This window comes from Carcharhinus amblyrhynchos, chromosome 12 (assembly GCF_965287045.1).
Source record: "Carcharhinus amblyrhynchos chromosome 12, sCarAmb.v2.hapA, whole genome shotgun sequence".
Lineage (NCBI taxonomy): Eukaryota > Metazoa > Chordata > Chondrichthyes > Carcharhiniformes > Carcharhinidae > Carcharhinus > Carcharhinus amblyrhynchos.
In genome coordinates this window covers 71,693,801-71,714,904 of record NC_137335.1, presented here as the reverse complement: position 1 = coordinate 71,714,904, position 21,104 = coordinate 71,693,801, and the positions used below count along the sequence as shown (strand labels likewise).

The window sequence follows — 21,104 nt, the reverse complement described above, 5'->3', positions numbered from 1 at the left end:
TTTTCGACAGAGTAAGAGGTGAATAAGAGGGTAGCCCACCACCTCCCTACTCACCCCCAAGCTGACCCCGATGATATGCTAGGCAGGTGGGTGTCAAATTGGGCAGCCTGTCTGCCATACAAGTCATTAAAGGTCAATTAGGCTTGTTAGAAGGCCTATTGACCCGAATAATACACAGCCCATGCACAATATGACTGGCATAGACAGACTGGCAGGCTCTTTTAAAGGCCTAGATAAAAATATTTGGGAAGGAAGGTGGGGCACATTCATTTAAGGTTGCCCTGTGCTCATCGGGGCATACCAACCTGCCCCAAAAGATGTCACCTCTCCCCCCACTTCCTTGCATACCACCCACCCTTCCCCCTTTCCTGAGCTCTCAGCTCCCTTCCTGCTCTAAAACTCCAAGACTTACCTTTCTGGGCCAGCTATTTTCTTCGTCCTCTTTGCTACAACCCTTGCAGTGCCCACTAATAAGCTCTGTCGCTGCTGGGACTGCTGGAACTATCAGTCAGCCAGATTGGCCAGCAGCTCCTGAGGGTGGGCCTTCCTCCCACTGAGCTCCCACACTCTACTAATTTAGCCCACAGCCAGCATGTTATGGCTGGGGGAAGGCTTGTTCCAGTAATGTCAGCTTCCCGCCAACTTTCCTTTGGCATAGGGCATAAGAATGACTAAAATGCAGCTTAACTTTGCAGACTAAAGAGCTCACAACAAAAGCCTGGAGCGCGCCAACAGGCTCGACTGCACAGATAACAATAATGTAATTTGTACGATTCTTCTGTTGTGTAATTCTGCTGAGACTTTAATCCACAGAATGCAATTGACATCAGTACTCATCCATACTTTGAGCATTTACAGGAAAGATAGGGTCCTAATAGCATCTGGTTTCAATAGTTAGAACTTTGATTTTAAATTCTAGTGGTGTCTGTAGAATTTGTCTGGATTTTGGCATAACCTGCATGCAGTTTGAAATTGTTATCTGCAGTTAAACTCTGAATGTCAAAAAGATGCGGTAAAATATTCCAAGTCGTTCAATGCTAAATACAGATGGAATCATCGTGTGCAGTACTACAACTTGTAGGATACAAGCTCCCATGTGAATTTCTTCACAAATACCATTTGATTCAGCATCGCTTCATATTGATTGATCTGTCTTGATTTCAGCAAATATGAATGAAAAAGAGCAGGCGTTTTGTCCTCTTTCCTGAGGGTCAAATTGCCCCTGCTGAACTTGATGGCCTTACCTCACTGCTAGCTCAGGCTGCCTGGCAATGGTATGGCCTCGCCCTCGCCTGAGGGGAGGGGGCGGGGGGGGGGGGGGGGGGGGGGAGGTGTGAGGTAAGGCCATATATACACACACACACACACACACCCCAGGTGAGGGCAAGGCCATACCATTGCCAGGCAGCCTGAGCTAGCAGTGAGGTAAGGCCATCAAGTTCAGCAGGGGCAATTTGACCCTCAGGAAAGAGGACAAAACGCCTGCTCTTTTTCATTCATATTTGCTGAAATCAAGACAGATCAATTCAATATGAAGCGATGCTGAATCAAATGGTATTTGTGAAGAAATTCACATGGGAGCTTGTATCCTACAAGTTATAGTACTGCACACGATGATTCCATCTGTATTTAGCATTGAACGTGTAAGAATTTGAGTTGTATTTAAATGCAGTGGAATTTAGGAGACGGTATATTGCTTCGGCAGGGACTGGCCTGATGGGACAATTGACTTGTGATTAGTCCAGGTCTTTTCTGAGAATGGTTCTCTGGGAATTGTGTTGTCAGGCTTGTCTTGTATGTTAAATGGCTGAGCTGAGGATAACTGGGTGCTCTCAGCTGAGCTTGGTATCACCTTGGATGCTATTGCTCTAAATGTGCCAAGTCTTAAGGTAGTTAAAGCACAGGAGATGACCATTCATCCCATTGCATTTGTGCTGGCTCTTCCAAAGAGCAGTCTAGTCTGCACAGTGGTTAGCACTGCTGCCTCTCAGCGCCAGGATCCGGGTCCGATTCCTAGCCTCAGGTCACTGTCTGTGTGGAGTTTGCACATTTTCCCCATGTCTGCCTGGGTTTCCTCCCACAGTCCAAAAATGTGTGGGTTAGGTTGATTGGCCATGATAAATTGACCCTAGTGTCAGGGGTTAGAGTAAATGAGGGTTATGGGAATAGAGCCTGGGTGGGATTGCAGTCAGTACAGACTCGATGGGCCAAATGGCCTCTTGCTGTACTGTAGGGATGCTATGAAATCTATTCTAGTTAGCCCCACTCCCTTACTCTTCAAGGCTACAAGATGAAGGCATGTCAAATTGCCAGCAACACTGCACCCCACTCCCAATGAGCTCAGTGCATTCGTTTTGAGCAAGAGGTCAGCGAGAGCACCCCCCTTCCACCCCAGAAACTTCAACTGAACCGGTATCCGAGGTCACCATTGCAGATGTCAGATCAGCCTATTCGAAAGACAACCCCACAGAAAGCGACTGGCCTGCAAATGAAATTTAATGTTGGCAAGTGCGAGGTAGTCCACTTTGGTAGGAATAATGGTAGGAAGGATTATTACTTACGTGGCGAAAAACTGCAGCAGGCGACGGTGCAGAGGGACCTCGGGGTCCTTGTGCATGAGTCGCAAAAACCCAGCCTGCAGGTGCAGCAGGTGGCCAGGAAGGCGAATGGGATGCTGGCCTTCATAGCAAGGGGGATTGAATATAAAAGTAGGGAGGTCTTGCTGTGGCTGTATAGGGCATTGGTGAGGCCGCAGCTGGAGTACTGTGTGCAGTTTTGGTCGCCGTACTTACGCAAGGATATTTTGGCCTTGGAGGGAGTGCAGAGGAGGTTTACTAGGCTGATGCCAGAGTTGAGGGGGTTGAGCTATGAGGAGAGGCTGAATAAACTAGGCTTGTACTCATTAGAGTTTAGAAGAATGAGGGGAGATCTCATTGAGACGTATAAGATGATGAATGGGATGGATAGGATAGAGGTGGAGAGACTCTTCCCGCTCAGAAAGGATAGTAGGACTAGGGGGCACAGCCTCAAGATAAAGGGGGGGCGGTTTAGAACGGAGTTGAAGAGGAACTTTTTCACTCAAAGGGTGGTGAATCTCTGGAATTCTCTGCCCGTTGAGGTGGTGGAGGCTGCCTCGCTAAATATTTTTAAGACGCGGGTTGATGGGTTTTTGATAAGCAAGGGGATTGAGGGTTATGGGGAGAGGGCGGGAATGTGGAACTGAGCCACGACAGATCAGCCATGATCTTATTGAATGGCGGGGCAGGCTCGAAGGGCTAGATGGCCTACTCCTGCTCCTATTTCTTATGTTCTTATGAATATTTTACCGCATCTTTTTGACATTCAGAGTTTAACTGCAGATAACAATTTCAAACTGCATGCAGGTTATGCCAAAATCCAGACAAATTCTACAGACACCACTAGAATTTAAAATCAAAGTTCTAACTATTGAAACCAGATGCTATTAGGACCCTATCTTTCCTGTAAATGCTCAAAGTATGGATGAGTACTGATGTTAATTGCATTCTGTGGATTAACGTCTCAGCAGAATTACACAACAGAAGAATCGTACAAATTACATTATTGTTATCTGTGCAGTCAAGCCTGTTGGCGCGCTCCAGGCTTTTGTTGTGAGCTCTTTAGTCTGCAAAGTGTGTGTGTGTGTGTGTGTGTGTGTGTGTGTATATCAGGTCACCCCTACAGCTGCTCCCCTTAATGACATAAGTTTGCTGTATACCTGGTCCGGCCTATGCTCTCACCTTCGTTGGTCTGGTGGCCCAATCCTCCTCACTCAGTCCTGGCCTCTAATCGAGTTCCTCTGTGCTCCCTGGAAATCACATCAATGCGTGCCTGGCCCTTGCAACTCCTGACTGCTCATCTTGGCCAGGCCTTGAGCCTCATCAACCGTGTGTGCTCTTGGCTGGCTGCCTGGCTTCACGCGGCCCCCACTCCACCCACAGATACAACCACCTTTTTGCCTTTCCTCTCCCAACATGATACAGGACATTCTTGAAATCTGTATATAGGGTTTCCTCTCCATAATCCCATTCCAAATACGTGGCTTGGAATATATGAAGGCCATTTTCTGTCACTGATTTGCTTTTTCTATCTTTGATAGTTACAGAAAACCACAAAGTTATCACATTAGTTATCTCCATAAGACTGACAAAAGATTGTACAGTTTTTTGGTCATGACTCAGGAAGCTGCTCAGGACAATTAGATTCAGATTGCTTAACTTAATAAAAAATCCTAAATTCCAGTTTCATTTGCCTATTTCTGGACTTGATTGTCAGCACTGAAAAAATTAACCTACCAATCAGTAAAAAGGAATTTATTAAACAGAAAACGAAGAAAAAGAAATCTGTAAGAGAAAAATTGCTTTACTGATTGCGAGTAATGGGACATCAGCTGGGGTGGTTCTGGAAATTGCTTACACGTGTGGAAGTCCTTAAGCACGTCAATTCTATTTATTCACAGAAAGTTCGTGCTGCTTCAGAGATTTGCAAAAACTTGTAACACAAGCATTTAGAGGACAGCAGCATTCAACAGCTGGCTGTCAATTGAATCTCTTATCAAGTTACGCAGCCATAACTTGTCAGTCAAACATAAAACAGTCAACTCTCTTCGACAGACTATCAGATACACTTCACTGCATAGAAGCACAATACAAACAAGCAGGCCTTTCGAACACTGAACCTAAAAGGTTAAAATGATTCAAAAACAAAGAAAGCTCATCTTGTTAAGGCAACTTTGGTAGACTGATTAAATAAATATAAATTATTAAGAATCTCTTTCTGCTCTTTAAAACATTCTCTAATTGAACCATGAAGAATGTTCTTATGTATCATTGAAAATGCACTGGTCAGATTCCATCACATAGCACAGGTTATACAGTTGCTAAATATTCCAGATAGCATAACAGGTGGTTAGGATCATGTTGTACTTGAAGTATTTGAAGAGCAGCACAAATTGCAAAAGTAAAGCTCAAGCATTTTATATATTTTACACTACAACAAACCACACTGAACACTTTCACAGTTTCTTTACTTTATATTCTGATGAAAGATACCCTTCTTCTTGTTTCTCTCCATGGATCCGCTAATATTTCCAATATTTATTTTTGCATCCAAAACACCTACCCCTCTTTCTATATGTCACTACTTTCTATGGAACAAATTCTTGGCTAAAAATTATTCTTCTGATTGTATTCATTGGCTCAAAGCCAATTGTCTTACCTAAGTGGCTCCACATGGGATACACTGATGACAAATGCCTCCCCTGTCTGACCAGAGAGTGTCCGTCCACTTTTATCTACAATTGTTCCAGAAATCTGTAAACAAAACAAAAATAAACCATTTAACTATAAAATGAGGTTACGAGGGTGGAGGCAGGTTGGGTGAAGCAGAGATAATGCAAAGTGGGGAAAAAATAATGATGCTCTACACTTACAAAGATGGGTCTGGGCTCATACTGCTCAGCAAACAGCTGCTGAATAGCAAACAAGGCAGCCTGTGAAAATAAGATGGGACATTAGCAAAATAAAGTATTATAATATCTGCGGATTGCAACATTGTTTTCTGAGGACTTGATAACATTCAAAAGACCCTATCTGAGTCACTCAGGAATTTAAAAAAAGGATAATCCATTCCTCCAGCAAATGTCTGGCAAGTAGCTGGGCCACACAAACCAGAAACGATTCTGAATCTGCTCAGATCAACAGCAGCACCAACGTTGGTACGCCCCAGAGCCCCTGGGTTAAGAATAGTGACAGAAATAAATTCAGACAAGGTAGTAAATCCGAATCATTACCCATAAGAACAAAAGAAACACGAGCAAGAGTAGGCTCTTTGGTCCCCAATGCCTGTTCCACTAATAAATAAGATGTGGAGGTGCTGGCGTTGGACTGGGGTGGGCACTGTAAGTAGTCTCACAACACCAGGTTAAAGTCCAACAGCTTTATTTGGTAGCACAAGCTTTTGGAACATTGCTCCTTCATCAGGCGAGTTTTGCTCCTTAAAACCGTTGGACTTTAACCTGGTGTTGTGAGACTTCTTACTAATAAATATCATGCCTGATCTGATTGTGGCCTGACCTCCACTTTCTTACCTGCCCACATAACCTTTGGCTCCTTTGTTGAACAAAACCCTGTCTAACTTAGCCTTGAATATATTCAATTACCCAGCATCCACTGCTCTCTGTGGAAGAAAATTCCAAAGACTAATGAGTTCCCGACAGGAAAAATTCCTCATCTTCATTTTAGATTCCTTATTTTTAAACTGAGTCCCCTAGTTCTAGATTCCTTCACAAAGGAAAACATCCCCTCAGCATCAACTTTGTCAAGCCCCCTCAGAGTCCTATTTCAATAAGATCACCTCTCATTCTTCAAAACTCCAAAAGATACCTGTCCAATGTTTCCTCATAAGGCAACCCCAGCATTCCACGAATCAGCTTATGAACCTTCTCTAAACTGCTTCCAATGCAAATGCATTCCTCTTAAAGTAGGAGACTAAAACTGCACACAATACTTTGGATGTGATCTCACCGATACCCTGTAGTTACAGCATGACCTTTTCATACTCTATCCCCCTTACAATATACACCAACATTCCATTTGCTTTCCTAATTACTTGTTGTACCTGCAGGCTAACTTTCTGTGATGCATATATGATGATACCCAAATCCCTCTGCATTGCAGCATTGTGCAGTCTCTCTCCATTTAAATAATATGCTGTTTTTCTATTCTTCCTAAAGTGGACAACCTTATATTTTCCCATATTATACCCCATCTGCCACGATGTTGACCACTCACTTAACTGATCTACATCACTGCAGATTATTTGTGTCCTCCTCACAACTGTCTTCATATCAGCAGCAAGTTTGGCTATAATAGTCAGTCCCTAATCCAAGTCATTCATATAAATCTTCAACTGTTGAGGCCCAAGCACTCACTCCCATGGCACTGCACTAGAGAGTTTGCCAAATTGAAAGTGAGTGAAAAGAAAATTATATTTGTTTTTATGCAATTTCTGAACACAGGATGAATAGTCAAAATACCAAGATTTAAAATGAAAGCCAATATTAATAAATAGCTACAGGATTTCTGTTACAAGAATTTCCAAATTGGGTGATATTTGATATGACTGTTACCTTTGCATTTGCTGTATCAAAAATTGTCTCTACCAGGAGAAGGTCAATACCACCATCGAGCAAGCCTTTGGCCTGTTCTTCATAAGCTTCAACTAACTCGTCGAATGCTGCAAAACAATTTATTGATAGTGAAACTCCATGGAATAATTAGAGCTAGACCATTTAGGAGCACAGTTTGGGCATAAATTTTCCATAGAAAGGGTAGTGGAAATTCAGAAATCTCTCCCCAAAAGTCTCTGGGTACAAGAAAAATTGGGACTTTGGAGGTTAAAAATTAAAAAATAGGTGAGGATATCAAAAGAATGTAGGGTAAAAGGAGTTGAGATGCAGATCAAGTATGGTGGATTAGAACCAAGGAACTGAATCATTGAATCCCTACAGTGCAGAAGGAGCCCATTTGGCCCATTGAGTCTGCATCAACTCTCCGACAGAGCATCTTACCCAGATTGCCCCCTTAACCCTACCCCCATAACCCCACATATTTACCCCACCAATCCCCCTAACCTATACAATCCTTGGGCTGTGGGAGGAAACCGAAGCACCCAGAAGAAACCCACACAGACACAGGGAGAATGCGCAAACTCCATGCAAACAGTCACCCGAGGCCCAAATCAAACACGGACCCCTGGCATGTGAGGCAATGCTAACCACTGTGCCGCTGTGCCACTCGACTACTCCTGCTTCTTAATATTCCTGTGATGTGCAGACCAGAAAACTTCAGTAAACGTGCCTGAAGTTTGAAAACAATGTGCACAGTTTTTTACTACAATGCTTTGTTAGTTTAACATTTGTTCAACTCTTGCACTACTTACTATAAACTTGTTAATTTGTCCATATATCTTCCCTCTTCCGAGTTCCATCCCATGCCCCACATTATCATTCTGAGCGATGATAAACAGTTTCTCAGGCTTCAATTTATCTACTTCTTCAAGTATCTCGAAAATTTCAATAAGGTCCCCTCTACTTTAAGCAATTAAATTTTTCAGTTTCTCCATGTAGCTCAGGGGTCTAATTCAAAGTACATGATGTGAAGCCCTTTTCTGATCTCATTCTGGAAAAAATATGTCTATTATTATACGGTAACATGGTACTAGGTATATACTATAAACAGTGACTAAGAATATAAGAAATAGGAGTAGACCATACGGTCCCTTGAACTTGCTCTGCCATTTAATGCTAATATTCTGCCTCAATTCCACTTTCACACCCACTCCCTGTATCCCTTGATTCCCTCAGAAATCTGTCGATCTAAACTTTAAATACTCAACAATGGAGCATCAACAAGCCTCTAGATAGGCAATTCCAAAGATTCACAACTCTCATCTCAGACTTAAATGATTGACCTCATATCCCAAGATTGTACATCCGTATTCCAGATTCCCAAGCCAGGGTAAATATCTTCACAATGACCAAGCCCCCTTTCAGAATATTATATGCTTCAATGAAGTGATCGCTCATTCTTCTCAGCTCCAATGGAAGATGAATGAAGATAGGCAAAGTAATCCTTCTCTCCACCACTTGTATGAGGTGAAATCATGCCTTCAAGTTATCATCTTAACATTTCACCATTTATCATCAGCATGAAAGTTTACAATATATAATATACAATAGTAACCAAGTTGGGAATTCCTAAACATTTTATGAATGAACACAGTGGTGTATGAGAATCTATTTTTTGTAAACATCAGTAACTTATCTCAAAGGTCAAGTAACATGGTATGTGAATTTAGAGCTTATCACTTTTTATGATGTGGCAGTCATAAAATCAAGACAAAGATCACTGCATAGAAAGTAGTACCAACTGGGAGCAGCCAATTCTACACCACCATTTTCAGTTTCTAAATATAATTGTTAAGGCAGTTCCAATTCCTAGCAACCAATTTAATACTTTTAAACTAACAAGTGGCAAGTAACATTTGCACCACACAAGCGCCAAGCAACGACTGCAGAATCATTGAATCTCTAGAGTGCAGAAAGAGGCCATTCGGCCCATCAAGTCTGCACTGATCACAATCCCACCCAGGCCCTATTCCCATAACCCCAGATATTTACCCTGTTAATTCCCCTGACACTAAGGTCAATATAGCATGGCTAATCCACCTAGCCCACACATCTTTGGAGGAAACTGGAGCACTCGGAGGTAACTCGCTCACACATGGGGAGAATGTGCAAACTCCAGAAAGACAGTGACCTGAGGCTGGAATCAAACCTGGGTCCCTGGTACTGTGAGGCACCAGTGCTAACCATTGTGCCACCGTGCTGCCTTCTCCAACAAGAGAGGATCTAACCATCATCCCTTGACTTCAATGGCACTGCCATTGCTGAATCCACACAATCAACATCCTGGGATTACAACTGACCAGAAACTGAACTGGACTAGCCACATAAATACTGTGGCTATTAGAGTAGGCTTGGAATTCTGTGTTGAGTAACTCGTCTCCTAACTCCCAAAGCCTGTCTGCCATCAACAAAGCATGTTAGGAGTGTGATGGAATACTCTCTCTTCGTCCGGATGATTGTTGCTTTAACATCACTCAAGAAGCTTGACAATATCCAGGTCAAAGCAGCCTATTTAATTGCTTTCTCTCCCACAAATATTCAATCCCTGCACACGATTGAACAGTGGCAGCCATATGTACCATCCACAAGATGCACTTCAGGAACTCACCAAAGTCACTTACGAAGCATCTTCTGAACACATGATCACTACCATCTAGAAGGACAAGAGCAGCAGATACCTGGGAACACCACCATCTGGAGATTCCCCTCCTGACTTAGAAATATAGTGTTGTTCCTTCACTGTCACTGGGTCAAAATCCTGGAATTACCTCCCTAACAGCACTGTGGGTGTACCTATACCACAGGGAATACAAAGGTTTCAGAAAGCACCCTCTGAACAACATCTCGGGACAGACAATAAATGTTGGCCTAGCCAGCAACACCCAATGAATAACAAAACTGTCCAAAACTTTTCACTGGCACGGATATTATTTTCATACTTATATTCCTGTAGTCTGGTCTCTCCACAGAAGGCGATACTGACAATGTTCTGTTGGTTGGTCCTATTGCACCTGCCACAAATCTTCGGGTACCTGTGACAAATCACATAAGTTAGTGACGCAATGCAAAACTTTACAAACAGGATACATCTTAATAAAATTCTTGTAAATAGTAAATACTATTAAAGTACATACTATGTATGCACATATTTACTTTTCTTTTGAAGTCAAATTTACACAGGAACAGGAGTGGGTTACTCAGGCCCGAGTCTGTTCTGCCATGCAATGAGATCATGGCTGATTTGTATCTCAAGTCCAATTACCTGCCCTAGCTCCATGTCCCTTAATAGTCCTTAAAAGTAAAAATTTATTGATCTCACATTTGCCACCTTTGTGCGAACACGTGTTTCCTACCTCCTCTCCTAAATGCCCTGGATCTGACTTTGAAATTAGATATACCATACATATAAATTTTCTCTGTGTGATGCTCTAACATTGATCCTTACCACATTCAGAACAATTTGGTGCTACCAATAATTGGCTTTAATCCTGGAAGTGACATATCTATGTTTGATAATGTTTGTTTTGTTTATGTAAAAAATAAAATTTATATTTGTTTTTGGATAACCATGTAACACATACTCTGATTTGCTCACTGGAACAATATATATCATGGCTTGTTACACGCTTTAAAACAACTTTTGTTTTGTTACTAGCCTTTCTTTTGCACCTTATTTTTATAATAAGACCGTAAGACATAGGAACAGAATTAGGCCACTCAGCCCATAGAGTCTGCTCTGCCATTCAATCATGGCTGATATTTTTCTCATTCCCATTCTCCTGCCTTTTCCCCATAATGATCTCCATACATCAATCGAATAGTCAGTTGTGACTTCAAGATTGTTTCTTGACTGGGGCACAGGAGTTGTGATCGTACTCAGGCTTCTAAAATACCCTAATAAAGTATACATACACCTGCATTCTTAGGATTTGGTTTAACTTTGTGACTTAAGTTTCTTGTTTTCTTCTTACAGATAAGTAGATTATGGATTTGTATTTCAGTATGAAATAATGAATTGCTTCCATCGTTCATTCCCATAATGTTTTTGGATTTAAACGTGTTAGGATATAAATGTTTTGTCTCTCCTCTGACTGCTGTCCAGCAGTTGAGATCACTATATGTTGCTCCAACTTAATATATTACTTCATCCATTTACAACTATTTAATATTCACATGTCTAAAGATTAAGGTGAAGTTGAATAAAATATGTAACAGAAAAAGATCTTTCAGACCAGCTGGTCCATGCCAGCGATTTTGCTCCACTTCAGCTTTCTCATCAAATTCTACCAACATAACTCTTTGTCTCCTCTCTCATTAGTTATCCAGGTTTCCCTCAGATGAAACTTTACTATTCACGTCAACCATTCTCCATGGTAGCAAGTTCCACATTCTCAATGCTCTCTGGGTGAATAAGTTCCCCCTGAATCTTTATCTGATTTCTTGGTGACTATCTTGTATATTAATACATCTTATATTGACAACAACAAAGATGTTGGTTACCTGTTTGCAACGCCACATCATCAGCTGCCTTCCTAGCCAGTTCTGCTGAGACTTTGTTTAGTCGGTAAGCCTGGATGGAAGAAAATCAACATAAATTGGACAGCGAATCTTATCCCATTATTATGAGTACATAGAGGAACTTGCATTAATACACTGCCCAGTCATGTCCTGAAAGTTTGACCACTTTAAGTGCAGGTTGTTATGTAGGCAAGGAAAATAACTGTGCACTGCGTGGTCTCACAAGCTAATGGATGATCAGATAGGATGTTTTCAAGCATGTTGGCTGAGAGATAGATGTCGGGCAGGCCTTTCTTTGAACAATATAGTTTCTCTACACCCTAGTTGTGGTTATAACACTACATTCTCCACTTCTTGTTTCCTCCTCCCTGAGGGATATGCTCTGTCTGTATAGCATGCAAGAAACAAAATTTTTCACTGTATGATAATATATATGACAATAATACATCAAATCAATATCATCGGATCTTTTCTGTTCACTTGAGCTGGGACAAGACACTAGATTTAATGGCCTATTCATAATGCAACACTCATCCTTAGGAATGTATTGATATCACTCTAGATTATATGGTCAAATCTATTTTGAGCTTTGAATCCATAATGTTCTGACTTGATGCCAAGAATGTTACCAACTGGGCCAAACTGACAGATAGATACTAACTTCACCTTAAAAAATACCTTTGTAAAAGCTAAAAGAAACTGCAGACGCTGGAGGTTAAACAACTGGAATATTTTCATGGTATAAACGAAAGAATATCACCACAGCTCCCTGATGACTCAGAGCCACTGTTTAGAAAATAGTGCAATTTGACACAGCCAACCTAACAATGGAAAATGTTTATGACAGTATCTAGTCATGACTGTTTTAGCTTTTATTGAGTTTAATTGATCGATGCTAAAATGGCAGTAAATTATTCAGTCATTTTTACAATAAAGATTCATTCTGTGATTACTTACTGAATACTGGGTTAGTTCTGACTGCAATGCCCTCTTTTTTCTAATATGCAAATGAAATTCACTATGTAGTATTACGAGAGAGTGACAGGCATTTTGCTAAATTACTGGAAGGCTGCATAGTGTCTGTGGAATATTAGCATTATTGATCAGACAAGAATAGTCAAAGGGAGAAAACGGAAAATAAAATGCCAGTACTAGCAGAAATGTGTTAACGCTGTGTAACCCACAGCTCCATCAGCAGAGACAGATACAAGTTCCATCAACCGCATGGCTGTTGTGTGGAAATAACTAGCAGATGGCAGGTGTCTCCCCAAACTAACAAATGCATGAAATGATTCCATCCCCTCCAACAAACCAGATAAATTTGCATTGGCTTTGCCTGTAATATAACTTATTTAAATATGACTCACCTCACCTTAAAAACCCATGCACCCAGGACATTTTCTCTTCTACCTTCTTCCGTCAGGAAAAAGATTAAAAAAATCGGAGGTCATGTACTAACTGACACGAAGTTTCTTACCTGCTGCCATCAGACTTTTGAATGGACCTACCCTACACTAAATTGGCCTTTCTCTACACCTTAGCTATAAATCTAACACTACATTCTGTGCTCTCTCATTTCCTTCTCTATGAACGGTGTGCTTTGTCTGTATAGCGCAAGAAACAGTACTTTTCACTGTATGCTAATACATGTGACAATAATAAATCAAACCAAATCAAATCCTTCACAATTGAAGCAACAGACATAAAGAAGTGCAGATGCCAGAAGTCAAACACAATAATAAAACATTCTTAAATGTCAAAGTTGTGGGTTTCCTCCAACAATATTGGAAATCAAAGGAATAAAACGAAAGGAATCATTATTCTTGAGCTGCCACCTCTGACAGTTTCACAGCAGCACCAGCAGAGGTATGGGAGGAGGTTGGACAACAATGGAGAATAACACAAAGAAAATGTTTACATAAAAAATGTAACCCAAAAAAACTCACAAATAAGGCTTAAAGTCACTTTGCACAAAATATGCACTGTTTTTGAGAATTACTTAAAAATTAAAAAATACCCTTCATGTTAAATCCGAATCTAGAATTCATGATTGCAGAAAATAACTTACTCTATTACCATAAAGTTACATATCAGGAAAATTCCTCCCCTATTTTGTAGAGATGTCACTTGTTTATGCATAATAATCTTAAGGAGTAAAATATGGATGGAGTTACAGCACTTGCACTTTTTGAGACAGCAACTGTGCACCATGAGGACAATTCTATACCCAACTAATGCCCCAGAATACTTACTAGAAAAGAAATGCTTGCAGGTTGTTAACAGTCTCTGCTCCGGACACTTTCCCCAGGAGCTCTGTAATTCCACTTACCTGACAACACATCCATCTTAAGAATTACTTTGAATTAGGAAATGGGAAAAGAGAGTTGTGAATAGTAAAATGGCACAAATGAATAAGATGATCACTCCTCTCACAATTTCTAGAACGAGATTCAACTTTAAGTAGAGGAAAGATTTCTTACCAAATGTTCCAGTCCATAATCTGCCTGCCCAACTCTTGTGCTACTGAAGGTGTTCGTCTCCACAATATCTGCTCCAGCCAGCAAGTATTCCTAATATTTAGTAAAAACATATTACACTTGCATTTCTGGTAAAAAGAAATTAAAATCTGCATAATTCAAAATCTTGCATTTGGCATGCACTTCATTCATATTAACTTTACTTCCTGGTGTCATGCTTTTCTATGTCAGCTTTTGAGAAAATAACAATTCCATTTCACTATATCAAATGCCACAATGTAACTATTTATTCTGTTCACGTCTGTCAATTATTGGTTCTACCCAGGAGATTCTGCAGCCTTAATTCGAGACCAAACAGTGCATCATACCTTGTGAATTTTGTAGATAACTTCAGATTGTGTTATGCTGAGAAGGTCATTGTTCCCCTTTAAAGATTTAGGATGGTCTTTGAATTCCTCACCACGATAATCATCTTCCTCAAATTTGTGTTGTTGAATCATGGTGCCCATTCCTCCATCCAAAACCATAATGCGTTTTTGCAAAATTGCTTTTAGTTCATCTTGAAGAGTGTTCCTTAGTTCTAGAATTAAGATTTATTTTTAATCAATTCAAGAACAACAGAGAATATATTCATGTTATTACTATTATTGGTTACTCCTTGCAAGTGAGGGTGAATGTCTTCCACGAGTCCGAAGATGGCTGATTTGGGAATTGAAGACTTTATGACACTTAAGATAATTTGTTATTATGTGGAATGTTTGGTCAGCTATTATTAATTCACATCATGCTGTGTTCTTCGTATGTGGACCTCATCAGGGGCTGAGACAGGTGATGTTAGGGAGGAAGATAGTTATGATAGGACGCACATGGTAGACATTCATCACAGGAAGAAGCAAAAGGTCTTGCATTTATTTGGCATCTTTTATGATATCTGGACCTCACAAAGTATTGCTCAGCCTATAAAGTACTTACATGTTCAGTTGTGATGTAGGAAACTTCAGACAGCAAGCTCCCACAAACAGGAAAATAGTCTGTTTTTTCTGTTGTTTACAAGAGAAGAAATATTGGCCAGGGCAACGGGGATAAACTCCCCTGTTCTTCTTCAGAATAATGTCATGGGATTTTTGATGTCCAAAATAAGCAGGGTCTTCATTTAACATTTCATTTCACATAATCACAAAATGATTACAACAGAGAAGGCCATTCAACCCATTCCATCTGTGCCAGTCCCCCAAGAGGCAGCACAATGCAGCATTCCCTCAAACCTGTATTTGCAGTGTCAGCGTGGATTTTCATATTCTACCATATTCTAACTCAGAAGCAAGAGTGCTATTAACTGAACCATGGCTGACACACAAATGTATACCCTGAGTTTTAGACAAAGAAAGGATGAATCTGGTGGTGACGTCAGAGTTTGAGAATATGGGGAGACAGAGCTGAAGGGTGAATATGGAGCTGAAGAGATTGGCTTTGGTCTTACTAATGGTTAACTGGAGGTCATTGCAATTCATCCAGAAATCAACGTTAGACAAGCAACAGGGGTTGAAAGATTTGTTGGATCGTACGTATGAACAAGGAGTAGGGGCAGGCCAGTTGGCCCCTCGGGCTTGCTCCATTATTCAATAAGATCACAGTTGATTTGATAGCAATCTCAAATCTGCATCCTACTCATCCCGATAACCTAGCACCCTCTTGCTTACCTATCCATTTCCGCTTAAAATATATTCAAAGGCTCTACTTCCACTGCCTTTTCAGCAACAGAGTTCCAAAGACTCATGATGTTTTAATGATTTTTTTTGCCTTATATCTATTTTTAAACAGGCAACCTCTTCTTTTCATACAGTGACCCCTAGGGATGAGTGATGTCACTGCATAATTGATATGAGAAAAGAATAACTGGAGTTATGTTAATGGAATACAACTAACCCTTCAAGAAAAGAATGTGAATTTATTTAGCAATTTATCAGGTCTTTAGAACACTCCAAAAATGCTATATTGCCAGAAGATTTCTTTGGCGTTTAATACCATGGTTATATAGGCAATTGGTACAAAGCAAGGTCACATAAACAATTAGTGAATGTGTAACTAGAGATCTGTTCTTAAGTTGTAGTTTTGAGTTTGTGGCAATGACAAGGGAAGATATTCCCTATTGTGGGGGAGTCCAGAACCAGGGGTCACAGTCTGAGGATTCAGGGCAGACCATTTAGGAAGGAGGTGAGGAGACATTTCTCCACCCAAAGAATGTGGAATTCATCACCACAGGAAGTAGTTGATGCCAAAACATTGAATGTATTCAAGAGGCGGCTGGGTATAGCATTTGGGGCGAATGGGATCAAACGTTATGGGGAAAAAGCAGGATTAGGCTATTGAGTTGGATAATCAGCCATGATCGTAATGAATGGTGGGTTAGGTTTGAAGGGCCAAATGGCTTCCTCCTGCTCCTATCTTCTATGTTTCTGTGTTACAATTTGTCCTTTTACCATTGGATCCTTTAGAGAACTAAAAAAAAAGGAAGTAGAATATGCTTTCAGCTCCACTCTGGCACTCACATCCCATTGTAATATGCCATCTGCTAATTCCCTGCAGACCCTACATGTTGTTTTTCTGAAAACAAACGTTTCCCAACTCTTGCCGCTCCAATGATATTCTGCTTTTTTAAAAACTTTTCCTACCAAAATGGATGGCATCACACCTCCTTGCCCCCTCACCCAACCCATCCATATCTTTCTGTATCCTCTTCACCACTTAATAATTTCTTACCTTTGTAACATATCCAAGATCACTGTTGAGACATTCAGTCCCCTTCTCTAAGTCATTAATATAGATTGTAATTAGCTGATGATAAAGTCCTGATGAAATGTCATGATGTAAATACTAATATATTACTCCCAATCCAATAAATTCTGATATCTAACAGAACAGCTCTGAACAGAGATTTGATTTAATGCATAATCTGACACCACAGCTCTTCCTCAGTAATGCACTCAGTTGAGATTACATTTCAGGTTTGCAGCGGAGAGCCAAATCATATTTTGTCTCAATGCAATACGAATGCAAATAACTGAGTCAAGCTGACACCTGTTAGTTACGTACAAAACTTTTACAAGATTGTATATATACGTAAAGAGAAAAAGAAAAACTTGCATTTATATAGCACTTTTTGCAGTGTTTTACAGTCAATTAACTACATTTGAAATGGAATCACTGTTGCAGTGCTGGAATATAAATATTTCCAACACTAAAAGTGTCCAAAACTGGATTAAACAGGAGCTAACAAATGGGTTTTACACCATCAATAATTATTTCAACAAGATTAATACTGCTAACCTATGATACTTAGGTTATCATTTTCTAATAACTTCTTCATGACCACTAGACATCATTAAGAACTGCTTTAACACATCCTGAATCCAAATTGTGGTATTTCCATCAGATCAAGTGATGGCACAATGAAGAATACTGCATGCACACTTTTAGATTGTACTCTGGAGCCACCTGTACTACAATTACTGCAGAAGGAGTTGCATGTAAATGCCATCTTTAATAACCTCAATCCATATCAAGCCACTAAAGCAATACTTTTAATCCCTCTGTATGTTAGGAAAACAAAGCTGCCAATTTGCACACAAGGATTATGCAAAAAGCAGTAAAATACAAGAGCAGGTAATTTTTAAGCCAAACTGATTGAAGGATAACTACTGACCATCACCACTCCTCTGACTTGTCTTTGTCAGTAAGAAGTCTCACAACACCAGGTTAAAGTCCAATAGGTTTATTTGGTAGCAAAAGCCATTAGCTTTCAGAGGAGCGCTGTTCTTTCGTCAGGTAAGTGGGAGTTCTGTTCACAAACCAGGCACATAAAGACACAAACTCAATTTACAAAATAATGGTTGGAATGTGAATCTTTACAGATAATCAAGTCTTAAAAGGTACTGACAATGTGACTGGAGAGAGCGTTAAGCACAGGGTAAAGAGATGTGTATTGTCTCCAGACAAGACAGTTAGTGAGATTTTGCAAGCTCAGGCAAATCGTGGGGGTTACAGATAGTGTGACATGAACCCAAGCACCCAGTTGAGGCCGTCCTCATGTGTGCAGTACAGTGAAGTGCTGAGGCGACCATCCTTGATGGAGATGTGTGTGTCCAAGAATGCAACCGATTCCAGAGAGTAGTCCATGGTGAGTCTGATGGTGGGATGGAACTTTTTGATGTCATCATATAGTTGTTTCAGTGATTGTTCACCAGGAATCCAAAGGAAGAAAACGTCATCGACGTATCTAGTGTATAGCAGCAGTTGAAGGTCCTGTGCAGTGAAGAGGTCTTGTTCGAACCTGTGCATGAAGATGTTGGCATATTGAGGTGCGAATCTGGTCCGTGTACCTGGACGAAGAACTGGTTGTTGAAGGTGAAGGCATTGTGGTCCTAGAACAAGTTCCATTCCACCATCAGACTTACCATGGACTACTCTCCGGAATCAGTTGCACTCTTGGACACATGCATCTCCATTAAGGATGGTCACTTCAGGACTTCACTGTACCGCAAGCCCACGGATAACCTCATGATGTTCCACTTCTCCAGCTTCCACCCCAAACACATTAAAGAAGCCCTCCGTATATACAGGATCTGCTCAGACAGGATCGCAACAAACACCTCCAGATGCTGAAATATGCCCTCATAAGAGCAGGATACAGCGCTCGATTCATCGATCGACAGTTCCGACGCACCACAGCGAAAAACTGCACCGACCTCTTCAGAAGACAAACACGGGACATGGCAGATAGAGTACCCTTCGTCGTCCAGTACTTTCCCGGAGTGGAGAAGCCACAACATCTTCTCCAGAGCCTTCAACGTGTCGTTGATGAAAACGAACATCTCGCCAAGGCCATCCCCACATAACCACTTCTTGCTTTCAAATAACCGCACAATCTCAAACAAACCATTGTCTGCAGCAAACTACCCAGCCTTCAGGAGAACAGTGACCACGACACTACACAACACTGACATAGCAACCTCTGCAAGACATGCCGGATCATCAACACGGATGCCATCATCTCACGTGAGAACACCATTCACTATGAGAACTAGAGAACACTAGAGTGTTCACTGTTCACTAGAGAACACTATGAACACAGTACATAGTCTTGCAACTCGGCCAACGTTGTCTACCTGATACGCTGCAGGAAAGGATATCCCGAAGCATGGTACATTGAGGAGACCATGCAGACGCTACAACAATGGATGAAAGAACATCGCTTGACAATCATTAGGCAAGAGTGTTCTCTTCCTGTTGGGGAACACTTCAGCGGTCATGGGCATTCGGTCTCTGATCTTTGGATAAGCATTCTCCAAGGCGGTCTTCACGACACATGACAGTGCAGAGTCGCTGAGCAGAGGCTGATAGCCAAGTTCCACACACGAGGACAGCCTCAACCGGGATCTTGGGTTCATGACACATTATCTGTAACCCTTGCAACTTGCCTAGACTTGCAAAATCTCACTAACTGTCTTGTCTGAAGACAATACACATCTCTTTAACCTGTGCTTAACACTCTCTCCAGTCACATTGTCTGTACCTTTAAGGCTTGATTACCTGTAAAGACTCACATTCCAACCATTATTTTGTAAATTGAGTTTGTGTCTTCATGTGCCCTGTTTATGAGCTGAACTCCCACTCACCTGATGAAGGGGCAGTGCTCCGAAAGCTAGTGGCTTTTGCTACCAAATAAACCTGTTGGACTTTAACGTGGTGTTGTGACACTTCTTAACTATGTTTACCCCAGTCCAACATCGGCATCTCCGCATCATTTTCTGCGTCAGAACCACGATTTTGTTTAATGTCTTTTCTTGAAGTTGGTGCATCCGACAGTGCACCCCTCGGGACTGGAGTGTCAAGCCTAGATTATATTCTTAGAATTGTGACTTGAAATCCTTCAGCCTCAGTGTTGTAACCGAGGCAACTGCTGAAATTTGGACAGCGGTATTTTTATATGTGCCACCACCCCACTGTGAGGTTCCCACCATGTGCAGAGCCCCCGCTCCTCAATCTCTTGGTGCTGACTGACAGGATGAATGTCACTCTCCCTGCAGACCCTTGCCCTCAGCTTAACATTACCCTGAATCCCGCTTACCGGCTTTCACCGACCGCGTACCGAAAGTCGGTGCCATAATGTGCCGTCCGTTCGTGAATCTGGCGAATTTTAGCCAGGTTCGGCAGACGCCAAGAACTTGACCAGTTCCCGCGATCCGAAACAGCGCGAAAATCTTCTCAGCATTGGGTCACCAAAGCCGGCCTCCCCGATCCCACTGCACAGGCGCAGGCACCGGCTCTGCTCCTCCTCCCCCCTCCGGCCGCAATGATGCGCAGGCGCCAACTCTCAACCGCCTCCCGAGGCAGGCATGACTGCGCAAGCGCCAGCTCTCGACCGCCTTCCGAGGCAGGCATGAGCGCTCAAGCGCCGACTCTCAACAGCCTCCCGAGGCAGGCACGAATGCACAAGCGCCAACTCTCAACCGCCTTCCGAGGCAGGCACGAGTGCGCAGGCGCCAACTCTCAACCGCCTTCCGAAGCAGGCATGACTGTGCCAGCGCCAACTTTCAACAGCCTCCCGAGGCAGGCATGACTGCGCAGGCGCCAACTCTCAACCGCCTTCTGAGGCAGACATAATTGTGCAAGCGCCAACTCAACCGCATTCCGAGGGAGGCATGACTGCGCAAGCGCCAACTGTTAACCGTCTTCAGGCATGACTGCGCAAGTGTCAACTGTCTGCTGCATCTTGAGGCAGGTATGACAGCGCAGGTGTTGGAACACCTTGTACCTGTTTCGGACGATAGGCTTGTGAGCGGGAACCATCTCTGTCACAGCTGTTACCAGTGCGCAGGAGCCGTTTTCCAGCTCTCACTTGA

At 41.8% G+C, this 21,104-nt stretch overlaps 1 protein-coding gene across 4 annotated transcripts in view; it reads right to left on the bottom strand.

Moving 5' to 3' along the window:
- Positions 1-20,524, bottom strand: part of mtr (5-methyltetrahydrofolate-homocysteine methyltransferase) — a 71,801-nt gene extending 51,277 nt beyond the window's left edge. For 2 of the 4 annotated variants that reach the window (XM_080200685.1, XM_080200688.1), the window contains exons 1-8: positions 20,330-20,524; positions 14,571-14,782; positions 14,206-14,295; positions 11,708-11,777; positions 10,147-10,239; positions 7,148-7,254; positions 5,450-5,509; positions 5,236-5,330 (exon numbers count right to left, since the gene is read on the bottom strand). In XM_080200685.1, coding sequence (XP_080056811.1) covers positions 5,236-5,330; positions 5,450-5,509; positions 7,148-7,254; positions 10,147-10,239; positions 11,708-11,777; positions 14,206-14,295; positions 14,571-14,782; positions 20,330-20,366 — 764 coding nt within the window. In that variant the 5' untranslated portion in view covers positions 20,367-20,524. Of the gene's footprint in view, positions 1-5,235; positions 5,331-5,449; positions 5,510-7,147; positions 7,255-10,146; positions 10,240-11,707; positions 11,778-14,205; positions 14,296-14,570; positions 14,783-15,174; positions 15,235-20,329 lie in introns of those variants that run through there. The other 2 variants (XM_080200686.1, XM_080200687.1) reach the window with 2 other exon arrangements.
- Between the last annotated feature and the right edge of the window lie 580 nt (positions 20,525-21,104).